At 37.2% G+C, this 23,049-nt stretch overlaps 1 protein-coding gene across 1 annotated transcript in view; it reads left to right on the top strand.

Annotated features, from left to right (window-relative positions):
• The window catches only part of KIF4A (kinesin family member 4A), a 121,695-nt gene that overhangs the window by 42,040 nt on the left and 56,606 nt on the right, over positions 1–23,049 (top strand). Inside the window, exons 8-13 of the mRNA XM_012475038.2 lie at positions 3,319–3,435; positions 4,070–4,245; positions 10,001–10,062; positions 16,881–17,013; positions 18,746–18,804; positions 18,920–19,025. Coding sequence (XP_012330461.2) covers positions 3,319–3,435; positions 4,070–4,245; positions 10,001–10,062; positions 16,881–17,013; positions 18,746–18,804; positions 18,920–19,025 — 653 coding nt within the window. The remainder of the gene's footprint in view (positions 1–3,318; positions 3,436–4,069; positions 4,246–10,000; positions 10,063–16,880; positions 17,014–18,745; positions 18,805–18,919; positions 19,026–23,049) is intronic.

The following is a 23,049-nucleotide window of genomic DNA, read 5'->3' as shown; positions in this document are numbered from 1 at the left end:
TGCCAGTAGAACACACACCAGCTCCTAAGTTGTGACAACCAGAATGTCTCCAGATACTGCCAGATGTCCCTTATGAAGCACAATTGCCCCCACTTGAGAACCACTGGATATAGATCTACTTCATTTCTATCCTACCTCATTTTTCTTTTTTGTTACAAATACACTTTTCTGTTCCAGCTGTAAAACCCATTGTAATGTGCCTCCATGATAGCTGTGAAGTTATTTCTCTTTTAAAGTTAAAATCTCTCCTTTATTATTTATTTGTTGCCATAGTGAACAAACACCTGAAGGTATTGAGTATTAGTTTTTACTCTCTCTTTACTTAATCTGTTCTCATTCTTACAGAGGAGAACTACTTCATTTTTCTTCATGGCTGTCCTTAAACAGAACTTTCAAGTCTCTGCAAATATGTTATTTCCCATCTTTGTGATATATATTCCATCTTTGTCAAGAATTTATCATTTTAATGTCTTAACAACAGGAAATCAAATCCTGTTTTGTGGTGATTTATTTCTAGAGAAACATTCATGTCTCTTAGCTCCTTTCTATTCTTGAGCCCCAACTCTCATTTGAAGAAGAAGAAAAAACACCCACTTTATCCTTAAGTCTATGGTTCTTGCTTAGATCATTGCCATAGATTCTTCTCAGGGTTCACCTGGAATTTTATTTCATTCCTATATGAAACTAGAGGTGGAAGTTTTGCTCAGCAGCTTTGAAAAACCTCAGCAGTCTCTCCTTTACATCCAGATGGGATATGGGCCAATAAAATAACACAGTGTTCTGTTTGGCTAAAAAGGGAAGGGAAGGAAAGGAATGGACTAACTAACAAAAGATTTAGTACAGTTATTGGCAGGCAGGTTTGATAAATCTCAGCAAGCTTTCCTTCACATCCTAGAGAGGATAAGCAGTACCCATTCCAATTGGTAATAAGAGGAAAAAGAAAGGGATAATTGAGAAAATTATTTTTGTTTTAGATTAGGGAGATATGAGCATGTGTATAGGCTGAAAAGAAGGGATTAGTGAAGGAAAAAATAAATGGAAGATCTAAGAGAGGGAGAGAAGATAAAGGATCAGAGTCCCAGAGAAATTGGAGGGAATAGAAATAGAGGCAGAAGGCAGGACCTTGAAAACGAAGGCAGCTATTTCCTCTGAAACAAGGGGAAGGATGAAGGAATAAGTAATAGCAAAAGAATGTGAGGCGAGGAGAGGGGAGGTTGGGGAGCCCTTGTGGGTAACTTTCATGTCTGTAAAATATTTGGTGAAATCCTCTACCAATAGAAAGTGAAGATAGGTTTATATTCTTAAAAATGATGAGTCTGCATAATAGCTGCCATGGTGAGTTAGATTAGTTAGATTAGAATGTTAGTAAAGTAGGAATGAAGAAGAAAAGATTGTCAATTGACCCAGGGTTCAGCTAAGGTTAGGTAGCATGTTTATAATGGATCTCATCTATTTGGTTATGCTGTTTCTTCAGTATTGCAGCCTACAAATAAACATACACACACATAGTTGGTTTAACCTATGGTTGAGAATTGACATGGTGAGAATGGTAGATCATATGTCCAGTGAGTTCTTAGGAAAACATAACTGAAATTATCAACCATAGGGTTCAGAGTAGTTGAAGGCCCAGAAGAGGCTGATCTACTGACAGTATTAGAAAGTATCAGTAAATTAGTAGTCAAAAAAATAAAAAAGGGTGAAGAACAGGATCCAAAGAAATGGAAGGATAGTAGAATACAGTCAGAAATTTGGAGTTCAGCATCTCATAAATATAATTGTTTTGTGTTATAAGGAAGTCCAAAGGATGGCTGTATAAAAGGTAGAGTAGAGCTAACAATAATTATACCATTTGTCTTAGTCCATTTGCACTGCTATAACAAAATACCTTAGGCTGGGTAATTTAGAAACAATATAAATTTATTTCTCACAGTTCTGGAGGCTGAGAAATCCAGGATCATGGTGCCAGTAGAATCAATGCCTGGTGAGGACAGACATCCTGGCAGCCTCACATGGCAGAAGGAGCCAAAGGGCAAAGGCAACTAGCTAATTCTCTCCAGCCCTCTTATCAGGCACTAATCATCATGAGGGCAGACATTTGATGGCCTAATCATCTCCTAAAGGTCCCACCTCCTAATACTATTGCACTGGGGACAAAGTTTCAACATGAATTTTGGAGGAGATGCAAACATTCAAACCATAGCATGATTTATTTATCATTTAACTTTGCTTCATAGATAGTATCTTATTTAATTCACTATCACAACTTAATAAGGTAGGTAGATTTGCCTCATTTTATAGGAACTTAACTCAAGATCCTATCACTAGTCAGTGACAGAGCCAGGATTGTAACCTGTCTGTTTGACACCAACTATGCACTTAACCATTATACTATATAGCTTTTCCACAGTAAGCCTAATAATGGGAAGTTAGGTGCTTTAGCAGGACTTCAGAGGTTATTAGAATGTTTAAGAAGCAAACCTCAGAATTAAACAAAGTAGAAAATAATCTTTACCCTTTTTAAAGCTACAGTAGGAAAGGTATTCCAGTATGATATAATGAAAAGAACATAGGACTTGACTGAAATCTTGAGATGGAATCTCAGGCCTACCCCTTACTAGCTGTTTGACCTTAGGCAGGTCATTTAACCTCCGAGCTTGTTTCTTTATAAAATGAGAATGATAGTAAAAATAATGATGATAATATGGTTAAAAAAAAACCTGTTCATCCAATTTCACAGCATTAATTTAAAGATTATCATAATGGATATAAAAAGTAAATAACTATACAGATGGTTGTCATGGTGATAGTTACTTATCTATCTGCTTTGTTTCCATGGGAAAGGGCAAGAAGTGCCAGTGGACTCAATCGTACATATCCAACATTTGGATCTTTGTCCTTTACTGAAAGAGGCACTCCAAAAAGTGAACAGGATTAAGAAGTTTTCTCTGCTATGAGGACGCAAAGGCATAAGAATGATACAATGGACTTTAGGGACTTGGGGAAAAGGGTGGGAGGGGGGCGAGGGATAAAAGACTACAAGGGTGCTGTGTACACTTCTTGGGTGATGGTTGCAGCAAAATCTCACAAATTACCACTAAAGAACTTACTCAGGTAACCAAACACCACCTGTGCCCCAATAACCTATAGAAAAATAAAAAATTTAAAAAATATATATATATATATATCAATCAAAGTTTTCTCAAGATTGATCACTCAATTTTTTCATGGGGTCTTTATTTCTTTTCTCTTTCTCAGAAGAAATGTAGGTATATGTTGGATGCATTACCAAGCAATTTAAATTTCATTTCCTGCTATTAGGTATTAATATTAACCGAGGCCTCCTATGCTTGGGAAATGTAATCAGTGCTCTTGGAGATGACAAAAAGGGTGGATTTGTGCCCTACAGAGATTCCAAGTTGACTCGACTGCTTCAAGGTAAGCCCAAAGTGCCTCTAAAAATAAGAGAGTAACTCATAATGATAGTGCTGAGAAAGCAAAGATGAAAAGGGTAAAAAGCCAGCTATTTGGACAATCACATACACAGTTGTCTAATTGATAAATACAAGAGACTGCTATTGGCAAGCAGGCTTCTAAGATAATGGAAAAATGTCTTCATATATGACCTTGAGAGCCAAGAAATCTGTAGTGCACCAACTGTACTTTGTATTTTGTACCTGAAAATGAATTTGGTTACTGTTTCTTTAATTATTAGTGCTGCTAAACAGAACTCCCTGGAGAGTTAAAATCCACCTAGAGGGGGCATCCTAAGAATGTTTAATTCCACTAGTGGCTCCTAACTTACTTAAGCCAGGCCCCACTTGTTTTAACCTGATTAACTGCTGAAATCACAGTCTCTTTTGAGAATGTGGACACATGCAATAGGATTTAAATTTATATCACATCAGAAATCTTAGATATCTATACATATCCTATTGTTTCAATATAAAAACACTAAGAACTTTTTCTTATAGCTCTGAATTTTAAGTCACCAACCCGAATGGACGGCTTTGCTTATATCCTGCTTGTTTGATTTCATTTCCTTTCCTTATTCTTTATTGTTCTTTTTCAGATTCTCTGGGAGGTAATAGTCATACTCTTATGATAGCCTGTGTGAGTCCTGCTGACTCCAATCTAGAAGAAACATTAAATACCCTTCGCTATGCTGACAGAGCAAGAAAAATCAAGAACAAACCTATTGTTAATATTGATCCCCAGACAGCTGAACTTAATCAGCTAAAGCAACAGGTATAAGGGACTTAAAATTTGATGGGAAAAATTACAAGTATGTGAGTGGAATGATAGAGTTTCTGTTTCTCAGTTTCTTGTCTATCAGAAGTTTAGAGATGTTGGTTAGGCATTATGCTAGTTTGGGGACCTCTGAAAATAACTCCTATTAACGTGTTTGCTGTCCATTTAAGATTGGGGGTAGCATTGGAGAGTTCACTGATAAAGAAGAAATGAGCAGTGAGAGATGAGACGAGAGGTGTAGACAGAGGCCAAATCCTGAAGTTCCTTATATGACTTGTTAAAGAATTTGGAATTCAACCTGAAAGCTATGAAGAACCATTGAAGAGTTTTAAGTAGGGAGGGTGAAATGTGATATGTGAAATATGTGAAACACATTTCATATGATGAAATGTGTGTTTTGGGGAGATCACTCTAGCAAGTATAGAGAAAATAGATTAGAGGTGGGCGTGGCTAGAAGAAGGAAAATAAGTCAGGCTGTTATAATAACCCAGGTGAGAACTCTGGCTTGAACTAAAGAGAATAGCAGTAGAAATGAAGAGAAGGGGACAAATTAGAGAAAAAAAAACAAGAAGGAGGTCGAATGTATAGGGCTTACATGGTAACAAATTTGATGTAGGAAAAGAAGGGTGGGTGCGGAGAGTCAAGGTTGGTTTCTAAGTTTCTTGCTTGGACAACTGAGTAAATGGTAGTGCTAATCATTGAGTCAGAGAATATAGGAGGAAAAATGGGATCAGGTAGGAAAATGGAAATGATGAGTTCAGTTTTGGGCATTTTGAATTTGAGGGGCTTAGGGGACATCTAAATAGAAATGTTTAAACATAGTTTGCTCTACAGGTTTAATGTAGAGAGGTCTCAGCTGAAGATATAGATTTGAGAGTCACCAGTATTTAGATGGTATCTGAAGTTATACAGTGGATGAGATCAGAGTGCTGGGCACATTAAAAGCACATTAAATAATTGCTGAACAAGCAAATGAAGAAGAGAAAAAGGCCAAAGACAGAATCCTAGGGAATACCAGCACTTAAGGAATAGAGAAAGAAGAGAAGACAACAGGAGAAACTAATAAGGAGTAGACAGGTAGAAAGAAAACCAGTGGTGTCGTGGAAGCCAAGGGAAGAACATTTCAAGGAGGGTTGTCAAAAGTATAAATCTGTAGAGAAGTGTAGAGTGAGATAAAGATTGAAAAGTATCCACTGATTTTTATCAACAAGGAGGATATTGGTGACTTCAGTGAGAAGAGCGGTGGAATGATAAAAGCAGGATTCTGCAGGATAAATAGATAAATGTAGATAAGGAAGTAGAGGAAGCTGATAGGTTCTTCTTTCAAGAAGACAAGGTGAGAAAAGGCAATAGCCAAGTAGTCAAGGGTCAAGGGATATATGTTTTTAAAATATGGAAGAGACTTAAATAAATGGAAGAACCAGTTGGGAGAGACCAAACCTTAGAACAGGGATTAGTTAAAAAAAGGCTATCTCTAAGTAGTTGAGATCCTAAATACAAACAAAGAGGGATTTGCATGGAATACTATGCAGCTACAAAAAAGAACAAAATCATGTCCTTTGCAGCAACATGGATGGAGCTGGAGACCATTATTCTTGGCAAGCTAACACAGGATACCAAATACCTCATGTTCTCACTTAGAAGTGGGAGCTAAATAATAAGACCACATAGATACAAAGAGGGAAACATCAGACACTGGGCACTATGCTTAGTACCTGGGTGGCAAAATAATCTGTATACCAATCCTATATGACACAAATTTACCTATATAACAAACCTGCACATGTACCCCTGGACCTAAAATAAAAGTTAAAAATAAAGAGGGGTTTGCTTTTGACAATAGAGGAGATACCTGTCCCCAAGACTAGAATAAAAGAGGTTAGGATAGGAAGAATACAGTGACACTACTTTAGAGGCAGGAGAAGGGAAATTGAGGGATTTTTAGTCTGATGGCCTTTATCTTCTCAGTGAAGTACGAGACAAAGTCATCATCTTCTAAGAGTAAGCAATCAGATAATAGGGTAGAGGGCTTAAAGAGATCACACAAGGCTTGAAATCATTGTTACCAAAAATGGAAGAGGTACCTGACTAGGAGCCTGAATTGGTGGTATCAATGTGACTTGTTGTGCAACAGTTTGGTAGCCCCATTAGAGGAGCTGAGAAGGCAGGCGATTGGATTGATACAGGCTTGGGAGGGTCAAGTTTTCTTGCCTTCCAACATCTAGTACTCTTCCCACTGGAAATCTAGTGTTTTCAAATGTCTAGTCTCTCCCTGTCTGGCCTTTCTCCTCAATGATAACTGCTATTTAGTTAATCTCTTTTCTTCTTCAGTCTTCTTTATCTCCTTTCCTCCTAGGGTTCACTGTAGAGAACATAAGTAATTTACCTGTCCGTGGTATCATTTTAAGAATAAAATATACTACTATAAAATAAGGGGCCAGACCCCTTATTTGCTTTCATGTTTATTCCTATTGCAAAAAATGTCCTTCTTCCTAATCATTTTTTGCTTATTCATTGCAACAATAAATATTTATTGAACACTATTATGTGCCAGGTACTGTTTTGGGATACAGTACTGAGCAAAGCAGACATAGTTTCTGCCTTCATGGAACTTGTTTCCTAGCATGAGAGACAAACACTAAATATATAATCACACATAATCATAATATATCATTATAAACTGGAATAATGTGCTATAGTGTGCTATGAAAGTATGAAACAGGGTCTTCTATTATAGTTATCCCTCTGTATCTCCAAGGATTGGTTCCAGGACCCGCCACAGATACCAAACCATGGATGCTCAAGACCCTTGTATTAAATGGCATAGTATTTGCTTATAACCTATGTATATCTTCTTGTATACTTTAAATCATCTTGGATTGCTTATAATACCTAATACAATGCAAATATTATGTAAATAGTTGTTATACAGTATTTTTTAAATTTGTATTTTTTTATTATTTATTTATTTTTAATATTTTTGACCCATAGTTGGTTGAATGTGCAGATGTAGATCCCACAGATATGGAGGGCCGACTGTATATCTATTCTGGGAAGACTTCCCTGAGGTAACAACATTTGAGCTGAGCTGAGGGATTGAGTAGGAAATAACTGTGCGAAAGAAAGAAGAGAGTTCTAGAGAGAAGAAACATAGGTAGCAAAGTACAGTTGATTCTTGAACCATAGGAGTTTAAACTGTGGGTCCAACCAAACACAGATAAAAAATACAGTATTTGCAGGATGAGAAATCCACATGTAGACTTTTCATGTGTGTGGATTCTGCAGGGCTGACTGCAGGACTGAACTATGCATGTACATTTTTATATGTGCACGGGGTCTTGGAACCAATCCCCTGCATATACAGAGGGACAGCTGTATAGTGGCCAGGAGCACTGACACTGCAGCTAGCCTGCCCATGTTCAAATCTTAGCTCTATAACTCACTAGCTATGTACCTTGGGCAAGTTCTCTGTGCCTTGGTATCCCTATCTGTACAGTAGAAATAATAATAATACCTTGTTAGGGTTTTTGTGAGAGTTAAATGAGTTAATACATGTAAAGCACTTAGAACAGTACTTGGAATATAGCAAGTGCTGGAAGGGTCTGAGATAGAATGGGAGTATAGTGCATTTGAAGAACTCAAAGAATGCCAGTGTGGCTAGAGTGTAGAAAGCAAGGAAAGAGTACAGGTTTACCTTAGAGATGTTACAGGCTTGGTTCCAGACAACCACAATAAAGCAAATATTGCAATAAAGTGAGTCACACAATTTTTTTGTTTTCCAGTGCATAAAAAGTTACATTTACACTATACTGTAGTCTGTTAAATGTGCAATAGCATTATACCTTAAAACAATGTACATATCTTAATTTAAAAATACTTTATTGCTATAAAGTGTTGACACAGACATGAAGTGAGCATATGCTGTTGGAAAAATGGTGCCAATAGCCTTGATTAATACACGGTTGCCACAGGCCTTCAATTTGTAAAAAACACAATGTCTGTGAGGTGCAGTAACATGAAGCACAGTAAACTGAGGTGTGCCTATATTCTAGTATGAGGGTAGAGGGAAAGCAGAGGCCTGATCCAGGACTCATGGACAATGTTAAAAATGATTATAAACCAGGCAGTAACATTGATAATTTGCATTTTTAAACAATGGCCTGGCTGCTATATAGAAATGGATTATAATAGAGCAAGAGTAGATTCATGGAGACCATTTAAGAAGGTACTGCAATAGTCCAAGCAAGAGATAATGATGGCTTGGACTTTGAGTGCTGGCAGTGGTGATAGAAAGAAGTAACCAATGAATTAGATAAAAGAATGACACCCAAATTTCTGGCATGTGGAATTGTATATTCACTCACCTGGGGTGCACTGGAAAAGGACCAGGTTTGGGGATAGCAGACAACTAAGTGGAAATATCAGGTAGATAGTTGAATATAAAAGTCTAAAGCTCAGAAAGATTGGTGCTTGAGGTAAATTTGGAAGTCACCAGTTTCAGGTAATAGAAAACATAGGCAGAGATGATACATTCAGAGGAAAATGTAAGTAAGAAAACTCTCACTGAGCTTTGGGGGACTTTACCATTAAAAGGACAAGTGGAGCAAAGATGAACGAAGAAAGAGACTTAGAAGATCAGTTAGAAGAACAGAAGGAAAACCAGGAAAATGTGTCTGGTAAGCCAAATGCTACCAAACAGTCAGTCAAGTAAAATGAATACTGAAAAATGCCCATTGGATTTGGGTGACATGGAGCTGTTTTGTAACTTGGGCAAGTTATTTCATCGGAATGATGTAGGCAGTCATATTGGAGTTAAGTCGAGGAGCAAGTGAATGGCGAGCAAAAGGAAATGGAGGCGATTGGTGTATTCTCTCAAAGTTTGTGAAAAAAGAGAAATAGACCAAGAGAGATAGTAAGTGGGGTTGGGAGGATGCTTTTGTTTAAGATGGGAGAGACTTGAACATGTTTTAATCTTAATAGGAAGGATCTTATAGAAAGGGAGAAATTGAAAATATAGAAGAGAGAAGGGATAACAGAGTAAGATTCCTAAGATTGCAAGAAGAGTGGGAATTCAAACCACATGCAAGACCAGTCTTGTGAGGCAGACCGGCTCCCCTTGTGTCATAGGAGGGAATGGGAGAGGATGCTTATACATGTGCTCTGGTTTAAGATCCATCTCCATGAAGCCTCCTTTTGACTATTTAGGTTTTTGTTAATTTGCTTATTCTGTTTTGTATTATTTCCTACTATTTTAGACTTTAGGCTTATCTTTCTTAACTAGATTATAAACTTGAGAGTAGGGATCATATTTTATATGTCCGTACATTGTCTAGCCCAGTGCTGAGACTGATTTTGAAAAATAGGTGCTCGAGGCGAGGAGTGGTGGCTTATGCCTGTAAGCCCAGCACTTTGGGAGGCTGAGGTGGGCAGATCAGTTGAGGTCAGGAATTTGAGACCATCCTGGTCAACATGGTGAAACCCCATCTCTACAAAAAAATACAAAAAAAAAAATAGAGGTAAATAAAATGGACAACTCATCTTCTATGTAATAGTTCACGTAATGCTGATTCTCCTGTTATTGAATCATCAACTATGTATGATGCCTTTGGTAGTATCTAAGATATGCAGTCTGCCTTAGATTTCATAGCCATTTAGTAAAATTACTCTATTGCTAATTGTGGTAATTTTACTGCCAAGGGGTAAGTAACATTTGGTTAGTGACTAGTTGATTATTTTTCTTTGCTTCCCTCAGGTACAACAGCTACAGGTCTTGTTGCTACAAGCCCATGGAGGTACCCTGCCTGGATCTATAAAGTAAGAGTCATAGATTAATTTTAATTGTGTATCCCCCTACATCTTGGTTACTTTTGTTTGTTTACATTTTAGGTATGTGAGACATAATACATCTAAGAATCAGAGTTGTACAAAAAGATATACTCAGAGCAGAGGAATGCAAATTAAAACTCCAGTGAGATATTACCTCACACCCGTTAGGTTGGCTACTATTAAATAAATGGATAGATAAATAACAGAAAATAACAGGTGTTGGCAAGGATGTGAAGATGTCGAGAAATTGAAACCCTTGTACACTGTTAGTGGGATTGTAAAATGATGTAACCACTATGGAAAACAGCATGGAGGTTCCTGAAAAAATTAAAACTAGATTTACCATATGATCCAGCAATCCCACTTCTGTGTATATATCCAAAATAATTGAAAGCAAGGTCTCAAAGAGATATCTTCACGACCACGTTCATAGAGGCACTATTCACAAAGGTTAAGAGGTAGAAGTAACCCAAATGTTTGTCAACAGATGACTTGATAGACAAAATGTGGTATATACATGCAACAGAATATTATTCAGCCTTAAAAAGGAAGAGAATCCTGTCATTTGCTACAATATGGGTGGACACTGAAGATATGCTTAATGAAGTAAGCTAGTAACAAAAAGACAAATACTGTATGATTCCACTTATGTGAGGTATCTAAAATAGTCAAATTCATAGAAACAGAAAGTAGAATGGTGGTTACTGGGGACTGAGGGGTAAGTGGAAAGGGAGTTGTTTAATGGGTATAGAATTTTATTTTGCAAGATGAAAAAATTCTGGAGATCTGTTTCACAGCAAGCAATGTGAATATACTTAACGCTAGCAAACAGCATACTTAAAAATGATTAAGATGGTTAAGTTTTATGTTTATTATGTTTGCCATGATTTTTAAAATTTGTGTTTATATAAATTTATGGGATACAAGTGCAATTTTGTTATATGGATATGTTGTGTAGTGGTGAAGTCTGGGCTTTTAGTGTATCCATCACCTGAATAATATACATTGTGACAACTTAGAAAGCTAAATACTGGATGTTCTCACTTATCAGTGGGAGCTAAATAATGTGTACACATGGACCTAGAGTGTGGAACAATAGACATTGGCAACTAGGAACGGTAGGAAGTTTGGGGGGAGTGGGAGTAGGTGATGAGAAGCTACTTGATGCATACACGTACCACAATTTTTTTCAAAAAGAATATACTCAGTGAGGTAAATGTCATTCCCTCTCCATCCCTGCAACTCTGTTCCCATTCCTATTTCCCACCCTTATTTCTACCTCTTTTCTACCATTATTCTCCCTCCCCCTGTATTTAACCCATCTCTTTAGTTTCTGGTTTAGCCTTCTTGTATTTCTTTTGTACAAATGAGTAGATACCTCTGTATTTTATTGTATCACCTTTTTTTCTCATATGAATGGTAGTGTACTGTATGTAATGATTGTATACTCTTTGTGGCTTTGCATTATTCAGTATTTCCTGGAAATCATTTCTTACCAGTTCAGAGAAGTCTTCATTCTCTTTTGCAGCTGCATAGTACTTTTATTGTGTACATGTGCCATACATATCAATTGAACCCCTTTCTTATGTATGCACATTTAGGTTGTTTCCAATGTTTTGCAATTACAAACATGCTACAGTGAATAACCTCTGTGTATATATTTTTGTATTGTCAGAGGCTTATCTTAAGGGTAGATTTCTAGAAGTAGGATTGCTGGGACAAAAGATAAGTACATACGTACCTTTATAAGGTATTGCCATACTTGCCTTCAGAAGAGATGTACCAGTTTGCATTTCTACCAGCAGTATATGAGAAAGCCTGTTTCCTCACAGCCTCACCAATGGAATGTATTGTCATACTTTTTCAAATTTTGGCAGTCTGATAGGTGAGAAATGCTATCTCAGTGTTGTTTTACTTTGCATTTTCTTGAATTATGAGTGAGTTTGAGCATTTTTTCATATGTTTCAGGGCTGCTTTTATCCTTTTTGCTGGTGAATTGTCCATGTCTTTTCTCATTTGTCTATTGGGTTTTTTGGTCCTTTGGCCTCTTTTTAAAAATAAATAGTGACAAAATATACATAACATAAAATTTACCATTTTAATTATTTTAAGTGTACAATTCAGTGGCTTTAAGTTCATTAACAATGTTGTGCAGCCATCACCACCATCTACCTCCAAAACTTTTTTTCATCTTGCAGAACTTAAACTGTATACCCACTAAACAGTAACTCCTCATTTCCTCTCCCCTCAGCCTCTGGCAACCACCATTCTACTTTCAGTCTCTGTGAATTTGGCTACTCTAGGTACCTCATATGAATGGAATTATACAGTATTTGTCCTTTTGTGACTGGCTTGTTTCACTTAGCATGTCTTCAAGGTTCATCCATGTTGTAGCATGTGTCACGATTTCCTTTGATTTTAAGATTGAATAATGTTTCATTGTGTGTGTGTCTGTGTGTGTGTGTATATATATATATGTATATATATATACCATATTTTGTGTATCCATTCATTCATTGATGGACACTTGGGCTGCTTCTATCTTTTGGCTATTGTGAATGACGCTGCTATAAGCATGGGTGTGGGTGTACAGCTGGCTGTGGTGGTGCATGCCAAAGTCCCAGCTACTCAGTAGGATGAGGCAGGATGATTGCTTGAACCTAGGAGTTTAAGTCTGTAGTATGCTAAGATAGCACCTGTGAATAGCCACTGCACTTCAGCCTGTGCAACATAGCAGTATTCCGTCTCTTAAAAACAAACAAACAAAACACACGGGCCAGGTGTGGTGGCTCATGCCTGTAATCCTAGCACTTTGGGAAGTGAAGGTGGGCGGATTGCTTGAGCCCAGGAGTTTGAGACCAACCTGGGCAACATGGTGAAACCCTGTCTCTACAAAAAATACAAAATTAGCTATGTGCGGTGTTGTGCACCTGTAGTCACAGCTACTTGGGATGCTAAGGTGGGAGGATCATCTGAGCCCAGGGACTTTGAGGCTACAGTGAGCTGTGATCATGCCACTCACTGTAGCCTGGGCAACAGAGTGAGACCCTGTCTCAAAACACACACACACACACGCACACACACACACAAAACAAGCAACAAAAAAACCATGGGTGTACAATTATCTGATATCCCTGCTTTCAATTCATTTGGGTATATACCTAGAATTATGGTAGTTCTGTTTTTAATTTTTAAATGAAACCACCATACTGTTTTCCATAGTAGCTGTACCATTTTACATCTCCATAAACCATGCACAAAAGTTCCAATTTTTCCACATCCTCACCAATGTATTTTTTTATAATAGCAACCCTAAGTTTGGCCCTCATTTTTGATAGTTCTTTATATATTCATGATGTTAGTCTGTGGTGTGTGTTACAAACAATTTCTCCCAGTTTGTCAGTTGTCTTTTACTTTATTTATAGTTTTTTGTCATACAAAAAAAATTTAATTTTTATGTAGTAAAGCTTATTAATTTTTTATTGCCTCTGGATTTTTTCAGCAGCTTTATTGAGCTAAAATTTTACATGCCATAAAAGTCAGTCATTTTATGTGTACCATTCAATGATTTTTAGTAAATTTACAGAGTTGTACAACTGTCACCACAATTCAGTTTTAGAACATGTCCATCACCCCAAAAGGTTCCCTCATGCCCATTTGCCATCACTCTCATTCCCACTTCCAGCCCAAGGCAACCACTAATCTCTTTTCTGTCTTTATAGATTTACCTATTATAGACATTTCATGTACCTGGAATCATAGAGGTTGTAATCTTTTTTTGTGTGGCTTCTTTCACTTATGTTTTGTGGTTCATCCATGTTATAGCATGTGTTAGCACTTCCCTTTTCTTGTAGAATAGTACTCCATTGCCTAGATAGACCATATTTGTCCATCCATTTGCAAGTTGATGAAGGTTTGGGTTGTTTCCACTTTTTGTGTATTATGAATACTGCTGCTGCAGTCACTTGCAAGTTTTTAAATGGACATGTGTTTTCATGGGGTAAATGCCTGGGAATAGAGTTGTTGGGTCATATGTTTAACTTTTTAAGAATCTACCAAACTGTTTTCCAAAGTGGCTATACTGTTTATATTCTCTCCATGCTTCTGGATTCATAGTTAGAAAGATTTCCCTACAGCAAGGTTTAAAGAGGAATTCACCCATGTTTTCTTCTGGTAATAATGTCGTTTTATTTTTTACACTTCATTTTTGCATTTGGTATTTATTCTTATGGATGATGTGAGCCTTCTTTCAATATTTTTGTTTTCAATTATTCATTTTTGCTGATTATAAAAGTGGTTAATTGCTTCAGTAGAACATTTAGAGAAGTATGGAGAATAAAACTTAAAGTTGCTATAATTTCATCACCCAGAGATGACTACCTCTTTCTTCATAATTTTCCCCCTTTAGATAATTTAGTCTGGGTTTCCTGATTACATTTTATTCTCACCATACTCATTTAGAAGCAATTGACCCATCTTCCTTTCCTTTCAATTTAGCACAAAAAAATCTAGACTTCTGATTGTCTATAATATACTAAAGGAAATAGTTTCAGCTGCAAAAGTAATAGATTCTAAGAAACAGTTGATGAATCAAACAATTAAACTTAATTGTTCAATGTTTTACAGAGAAATAAAGATGCTCCTTTGTTTCACAAAAATGTATTTATATTTTTAGAGACATTTTATAAAGTTTGTTAACAAAAAGTACATTTTGCTTATATGAATATTTTCACTTTTTATCCTTAAATTATGTTATTTTGTTTTTTAACATGTCATTGAAGGTTTTGTATTTATTTTCTGTGCATGTTTGTCAATTTGCACATGCTCAGCTTACTTTAATATCTAGTCTTGGCAATTTAGTAGCATGTGAAAACATGGGTTTTCTGTTATATTTTCTTTTTCAGTCTGATCTTTGCCTGGCCCTAGTCCTGTTTTTGCTTTACTTTTAAAAATTTTACGCATTACATGGCTGTCCTATCTCATGTGGTCCTATATCTATAATCTTGCCAAGAACTCCTTTTTCCCTACTACTGTGAGAGCTTTTATATCCAGGATTCTCTGCATCCTTATAGTACCTATCTCTGTAGTCAGCATAGTAATTAAGAGCATGGACTCTGAAATGAGACTGCTGAGCTCAAATCTTTGCTTCAAATTACCCACCAGCTGTGTGGCTATAGGTTATTTACTTATTTGTGCCTCAGTTTCCCCAGTTGTAAAATGGGGATAACTGTAGAACTTACCTCATAGGAGCTGTTGGGAGAATTTTAAAAAATTTAATGTATGTGAAGTGTTTAGAATAGAGCCTAGTCCATAATGCCATAAAAGTGTTAACTATTATTAATTATACTAGTATTTAAATATTCAAGCATTTGCCACAAATTACAATGAAGAACCTACATCTAAGTGCAAATTTTCCTTGGAAAAATCAACAATTAAACTTAAATAAGGTTTTCCCATTTAGAGAAACTCTGGAAATTTTTTAGGGAAATGAAAAACTATTGAGTTAAAAGTATCATTACTTTGAAGCTTGTCAATTTACATGAATGACTCATGGAAGTTTTCGGTTTAATAAAGAAATAAGGAAATAACACTTAAATTTACTAACAGTTTATTTTTATAATCTGCATTTTAATTGAACATTCCTTCATAACAGTCTTAGTAAATTCTCAACTTTCATATTACCCGTAGTAAGTGTAATATGAAACCTTATTGTGTGGCCTTGCTATTAACTTTTGATAAAGTGCAGTCTAAGATCCTCTACAAAAATTGATGGAGTTCTTAAGATAGGTGAGAGGGCATCTACTCTATTCCTGAAGTTCTTTTCTGTCCTTTATTGAGATTGAGAACAGCTGTTCCCTGTCCTTTAGTTTTCTCTTTATCATAGTGTTGACAACTATCCATTTTTACCCTCAGTCTTCTTCAGATCAAATCTTCATATTTCTTCTGATCTTTTTTTAATCAGTCCAGTTTTCCAGTCTTTTGAACATTTCATCCCAGTGGATTAAAACAAAAACAGCCCTCCTTCTTACTGGTCTGCTTTACTAGTCTGGAACTGATACCAAGTGATATGTATACATTCCAAAGGTTCTTATCTATATGTATTCCTTCATGCTATTTCTCACCCTCCCTTCCCCTCATATTTGAAATGGACACCGTTGTTGTCATTACTCCAAGCAATTTTAAATTGATAGACAAATGAACAAGAGGCTATGTGTCAGAAGTTCGAAGCAAAGCAAGCATTTAGAAGGGAGCTCTTATTTATGAAGAGTTGTGAAATGTTTTCTTAGTGGCCGCTGGTCATCTTTTCAACTTTTTCACTTCTCAAATGCTATTACCCTAAACTTTACAGTAAATGGGAAATACATTTATGTTGATCAGGTTGAATTTTGACCCTGAGCAGCGTCACTTCTACCTCCCCTATACCGCTCCCTTCTCTACTTGAGGGTGGGAAGAAAAGGGAGAGAACATGTATTTTAGCTCCAGTTAGCCATCACTTCATACCTACAGGACACAAACAGAAAGATCCCAACCAAGAGCCAAGGTAGAGGTTAGTCATTCCTGTTGCAACCATATCTTACCTTTCTCCAAACCATTGAAGTACTTCAGAAATGTGTTTCTTGTACATCCAATATACTACCTGACTAGGATGATAGATTGGGTTGGACTTTTTTCCCAGACTTTTGTGGTATAATTTTAACCTAATCCCCCTACCTATCCAAGAGGCCTATGGGATATATTTGTATCCACCTTTGATATAGGTGTTATCAGTCAGATATTTTTCTAATACGTTATTTACTTTGTTTTAGTATGGAACCATCAGAGAATCTGCAGTCCCTGATGGAGAAGAATCAGTCCCTGGTAGAGGAGAATGAAAAATTAAGTCGTGGTCTGAGCGAGGCAGCTGGTCAGACAGCCCAGATGTTGGAGAGGATCATTTTGGTGAGGCCCCAAGAATAAACTACTAGCAATCTGAACATTTACTAGGTTTAGTTTCCAAAATATGTAGCATACTTCTTCTTACAAGAGACTGTTTATGTTGAAAGAAATGTATTTGTACTACCATATCTTCCAGGGAGCCCCTCTGGGGTAAATATGTGGGCTTATAATCGAACAGACAGAAAAGTTAAAAGAATTACATAGTGAACATTTATGTATCTACCACAAAGAATCTGCATAAATTCCATTTTAAAATAGATTCATTTAAAAATACCAGAAAGGAAAGAACCAAGTACCTTTTTCACCTGCCTAATCTTTATCCATAATATCAAGTAATCATTCCTTCACCAAGATTTTAGTTCTTTTCCATCTCTCTTCCCCTAATGTTGTCACATTTCATATCCCATACTAACAGCTGCCATGGTGAGATATAACAGCTGGGAAATTAATTTTAATTCATTTTCCATATGGTTGATTTCCAAATAGTGGATCACTATATAACTGATTACACAAGTTCTGACTCCTACTACCTGCCTGTCAGTAATCTCCTTGATCAGTGCATGCTGGCTCTATCACTAAGGTTTTTCTCTTAGTCTAAATACAACTCAATCTTTGATTGCATGACTGTTGCCAGAAGCGAAAATGAGTTTCGACCAAAATATAATTGAAGCTCTGTAATGTATACACCTTCATGCATCAGTGTGCTCTCTAGTCAAGGAAAGATAAGCTGCTTAAAGATTTCTTTCAAGTAGGCTAAATCCTACGCCCATTGTATTGTCCATTACTAACAGAGGGTCAAAATGGGATATAGGGGATTTTTATATACAGTTTTCTGTCTCCAGTGCTGTATTTTATGCTTTGAAGTAACTCTAGAAACCATGTTTCACATGTATGTGAATGAGGCTGATGTAACAGAAACTACTTCTTATTCTAGCCACATACTCCTCCGACTTTTATAAGGTTGTTACAGTGTCTGCCTGATAGGCTTATTGTTTGATAGCCTGTCAGAATTTCATAAAAAGCACAACATTTTTGTCCTATATAAACTATTCTTTCCAAATCTGTTATAGCATCCAGCATGTTACAGATAACTTTGATTGAAATAAAACTGAAAATATCAATCACCCTTCCTAAAACGTAAGCTGCCTTCTGCTGTTTCTTTCTCTACCATCATACTTGTGCCATACCCTTTTTCTTGCTGTCTTTTGCTAAAACTAGCCTACCATATCAGATAGTGTAACTTAAAAAAAAAATCTCAACTCAAATTTAGTGTGAGGCCCTTTTATGTTTTAAATGCCCTTATGCTGGGGCTAGGGAACAGTATAGTGTAGGAAGAAGTTTAAAGTAAGTGTGGGGTTTTTCTGTTTGTTCTTTGGGGTTTTTTGCAAACAACAGGAAGTAAAATGCCAGGAAGTATTGCTTTTTCCCCCTGGTTGCAAAGTTCCCTATGGAATTAAGGCTTCACACTCCACCCCATAGTCTGAGTTTCATGGCAAGCATAAAACCCAACTGCTTGGATGCTATTTTTAGTAGCTCATATTGACTGAAGGACTAATTTCCATGACTTCTTTAAAAAACACATTTTTCACTAAATCACGAAAGCCCACTAAATCCTCTGTTACAGCAAAGAAGGCAGCCTCTCTACCTAGCTTTTAAATCATAGGAGTAGGAGAGAGCATAATTATGTGAGGCTGTCAGGCAGTGCCACTGATGATCTCCTGGGTCTTTGTTGCAGACAGAGCAAGCGAATGAAAAAATGAACGCCAAGCTAGAAGAACTCAGGCAGCATGCGGCGTAAGTTTCCTACCAGATATTTGTTAGCAACCTATAGCACCTTAGCATATAATCATGAAGCGTCTGTCCTTTGTCATATTAATAACCCTTGGGTTCTTTTTGTTTGAATTTTCAGCTGCAAACTGAATCTTCGAAAGCTAGTGGAGACTTTGGAAGACGAAGAATTGAAAGAAAATGTAGAGATAATTTGTAACCTGCAGCAATTGATTACCCAGTTATCGGTAAGCCAAGTAGGGGTAGTGTAAATAGGCATATCACTTTCATTTGTTTCTCTTGGCAGATACAAGCCTTTCTAACTCTGTGCCTTTAGCTGAAACAACTAGATTGTGAGCTGCTTGAGGTCAGAGGTCATGGATCATTTGATATGATCTGAATATTGAGTTTGTTAAATCAAAACACTCATAGGTTACATATGCAACGCACATTAGTATTTCAGTATTCTAATCAAATACCAGAAGCAACAACATAGCAGTGCAAAATTGCCTAGGTAGCAAGAACAGCAGTCATTGATTTGCTGTCCTCACAGTGTATGCTAACTTAAAAAGAAGCCTTGTACCATACCCCAATTGTAAAAAAGTTAAATTCTGACAGATAACTTAGAGGAACCAGGGAATACCATAAGTCTCTTTTATAACCAATAATAAGTAAGTTTGAATGATTGTTCTACCATAAGTTCCCATTTTATAGTAGTGGCAGGTGTGTTTTGGGGATGGGGGTGGTGGTTTGTTGTTTCTCCCAGAAGAAAAATTCTCGTAATCCCACTACCCCTAAAAATCTGTTTTTGTTTTGGTGTTCCATCTCTTTGTCCTTAGGCATACATGCTTTTTTAAAAAAATTTAAATCATACTATAACATACTATGTTAAGGGGTAATGGTTGGTTTTGTTCCATCTACACTGTGTTGTTTGTTATTCTGAAACAGTAATGTGTATGCAAATGCCTGATGGTAATTCCTAGCTCTCGGGCAGTGGTTTTAATTTTGCCGGAACTGTGAGACTGTCATCCCTGGTCATGCCCAGTGTTTTCTAGAGTTGTCAATAGTGTGTCACAAAATCATCCACACATAGATTTATTCTTGAAGAAGAAATTTAAAAAGTACCATACAATATTGTCAGGATTCGTTATGATGGCCAGCTCTAAGAAATAAAATGAGTAAACTCCCAGAAGACTATCAGGCAGTGTTTTAGAATAAGGAGTACTATAAAGCTGTCATGAGCAGTCCAAGATGACAGCTCATTTATCTAACAAACAGGGTACAGTAATTGAGAGCCTGGGCTCTAGAGCCACACAGACCCTGGTTTAAAGCCAGTTGTGCCACTTACTAGCTATGTAATCTGACTACCTGTATTACTGTCAAAAGGAGATGATTTAAGTGATTCAAATAGGGGTTAAAAGCATTATTCGGCCAGGAGCAGTAGCTCATGCCTGTAATCCCAGCACTTTGGGAGACCAAGGTGGGTGGATCACCTGAGGTCTGGAGTTTGACACTAGCCTGGCCAACATGGTGAAACCCCTATCTCTACTAAAAATACAAAAATTAGCCGGGTGTGGTGGCGTGCACCTGTAGTCCCAGGTACTTGGGAGGTTGAGGCAAGAGAATCGTTTGTGGAGGTTGCAATGAGCCGAGATTGTGCCACTGCACTCCAGCCTGGGTGACAGAGCGAGACTTCATCTCAAAAAAAAAAAAAGTGCTTCTCACTTCAGACATTCTGCTTTTAGAAAAAAAAAAAAAAAGAAGCTTTATTTAGCTGATGCACTCAGTGCATACCTGAACTCCAGGTAAATTCCCAAGTAAAGCAAGATTGGAGTTTTATAGAGTAAAGAGAAGAAAGGGGTGTGTGTCCTTGTGGTTTAGCTCAGGTAACAGTTTTTTTATGTGAATTGCTGTGAAATTTTTGGTTGAGATTGTTTCTTTTTTTTTTTTTTTAATTGTAATTTAGGTTCTGGGGTACATGTGCAGATCATGCAGTATTGTTGCATAGGTACATACATGGCAAGGTAGTTTGCTGCCTCCATCCTCCCATCACCTATACCTGGCATTTCTCCCCATGTTATCCCTCCCCACCCTCCCCATCCCCGCTGTCCCTCCCCTAGCCTCCCCTCTACTGACCTCAGTGTGTGATGCTCCCCTCCCTGTGTCCACATGTTCTAATTGTTCAACACCCACCTATGAGTGATAACATATGGTGTTTGGTTTTCTGTTCTTGTGTCAGTTTGCTGAGAATGATGGTTTCATTTTTTTATACTTCTTCCTCAGGAATATACTGGTGCGATCCTATCCTGATAACTGTTATTATATTTTGAGAGTTGTTCTTACAAGCCTTGTAGTTTCTTAGTTGGTCAAGGTTAACAGGTGGAAGAGGTGGCAAAATAGGGAGAAAAGGGAAAGGAGGCAAGGAAAACTGGTAACTGTCTGTCATGTCTGTTTTATCTTATATCAGCAATATGAGCAAAGTGCAGTGGGATCATAAAACAAAGAGTAATTAACTGTTAGTCCAGAAAATTCAGGAAGGCATCATAGAAGAAACTGGGTCCTAAAAATGAATAGGAGTTTGCTATGCAGACAAAAGGGAAGGGACAGGCCAACTCTGGACGTATTGCCTATGAGTTAGCCCTGCTCCACAAGGAAAATTTTTAAAGTTTTTATATAAAATAAATAAAGTTTTTTAAAAAGGGACTAACCTATGTATAGAGGAAAAGATATATATAAAAGCAAAGAGGTATGAAAGTTTAAAAAATGGTAAGAACTTCAATGTGGCTGAAGTATAGAGTACATGCTAGAGAACGGCTATCACAAGGTTAAACTTCACCATTTATGATGCCACTCAAATACAGCTGAAACATCTGATATATGAAAACCTTGTGTGAGCTTCCTCAGAATTAAGATAATCTAGGCTGCAGAAGCCCACTGGAGCCAAAACTTACAAGCTCAGACATAGTGACCCAGGGCACGCACCATTGTTCATGGCCATCACACCAATCTTAGAGAGTTCATACCACCGTATTTCTGGGGCTTTGAGTCACATGGGAAAGATGAAAGAAACCCATAGAACCAAATAATTAAAATAAGATATAACATCCTCAGTGAGAATCTGGCAATATGACTGGTGTTTGGTGTGCCCGTAGAGGGAGTTGCTAGTGGTGGCTGGCTCAGAGGAACTCTAGAATCACTGTGTCTGCCACTAAAATGCACTTGGCACACACAGTAGGAGGGTGCTAAAGATTGCCACAAACTGATGAAGTTCCTGGCCTCCATCCACTGTCACAGTTAGGCAGTGTAAGCCCTTTCATCCAGGAGTCCTGCTGGACTCCTGAATCAGAGTTCTCCACATCTGTTGTTTGGAGACCCTCCCAGCTATATATTTTTTTGGAAATACACAACAATGTATCTTGTGGCTTTTATTAAGACTCACTACAGTGAAAGCAAAATGTTTCAAAAGTAAGTGCTTGTGCCCTTCATTCTGGATTAAAACTATTTTTATGTTAAGTGACTAGTGAACACCCCCTCTTCCATTATAAAGGCCACCATTGTTCCTAGATATTCTTCCTGGGGCTTTAAGCGCTAAACTGTACCATTTCTTCCTTTAAAATATAATTCAAGCAAACCTCCTTGCTGCAGTTTTCTGTGAGAAAATTCAAGCAGTCCTTTCAGTTCCCACAAAATCAAATAATCTTTTTTGTTTATATCCACTCCTTCAAGACCAGTTCCATAAAAAGCATTTTGCATGCCCAGTAATGGTACAGCCTACAAGCACAAACTTCCTCTTGGAGGATATTGCTGGTTAATGTAGCACAATGTACCCTGGCCTTGTTCCCCTGACCATCACCTTTATGAAATCACATTTTATTTTTAAGAGGTTCTTGGTTATAGTCTTAGAATCGGGAGAAAGAGGGCTGTGAGACTGAAATAAATCTTACTGTCATATATTTATATTCAGGATTATAGAGGCAGAATTCTGCCATGTTCTTGCAGAACATGTCACCATAGCCCTAAGCTTATACCTTAGTATTGTAAAATTTCACTGGGCCAAAAGCCAAAGATAAACCCATAGTAACAACATATCTTCTTCAAGGATTAGCCCATCTACTTTTGATCCTAACTCTCTGGAAGGTACTGGAGAATCTCCAAAGGCCAGTGTTATAGGCCCTGATAATCTAGGATAGGCCTCTGATTAGTCCTTATACTGAAAATTGAAACATGGGAGGGAGGAAAGGGTAACCATTATAGATTTTTTTAAATCCTTTT

This window comes from Aotus nancymaae, unplaced genomic scaffold, assembly GCF_030222135.1.
Source record: "Aotus nancymaae isolate 86718 unplaced genomic scaffold, 86718_ANA_hifiasm-v0.15.2.pri h1tg000081l, whole genome shotgun sequence".
In the NCBI taxonomy this organism is placed as follows: Eukaryota; Metazoa; Chordata; class Mammalia; order Primates; family Aotidae; genus Aotus; species Aotus nancymaae.
The sequence above is the reverse complement of the archived record's forward strand: the minus strand, read 5'-3'. Positions and strand labels throughout refer to the sequence as shown.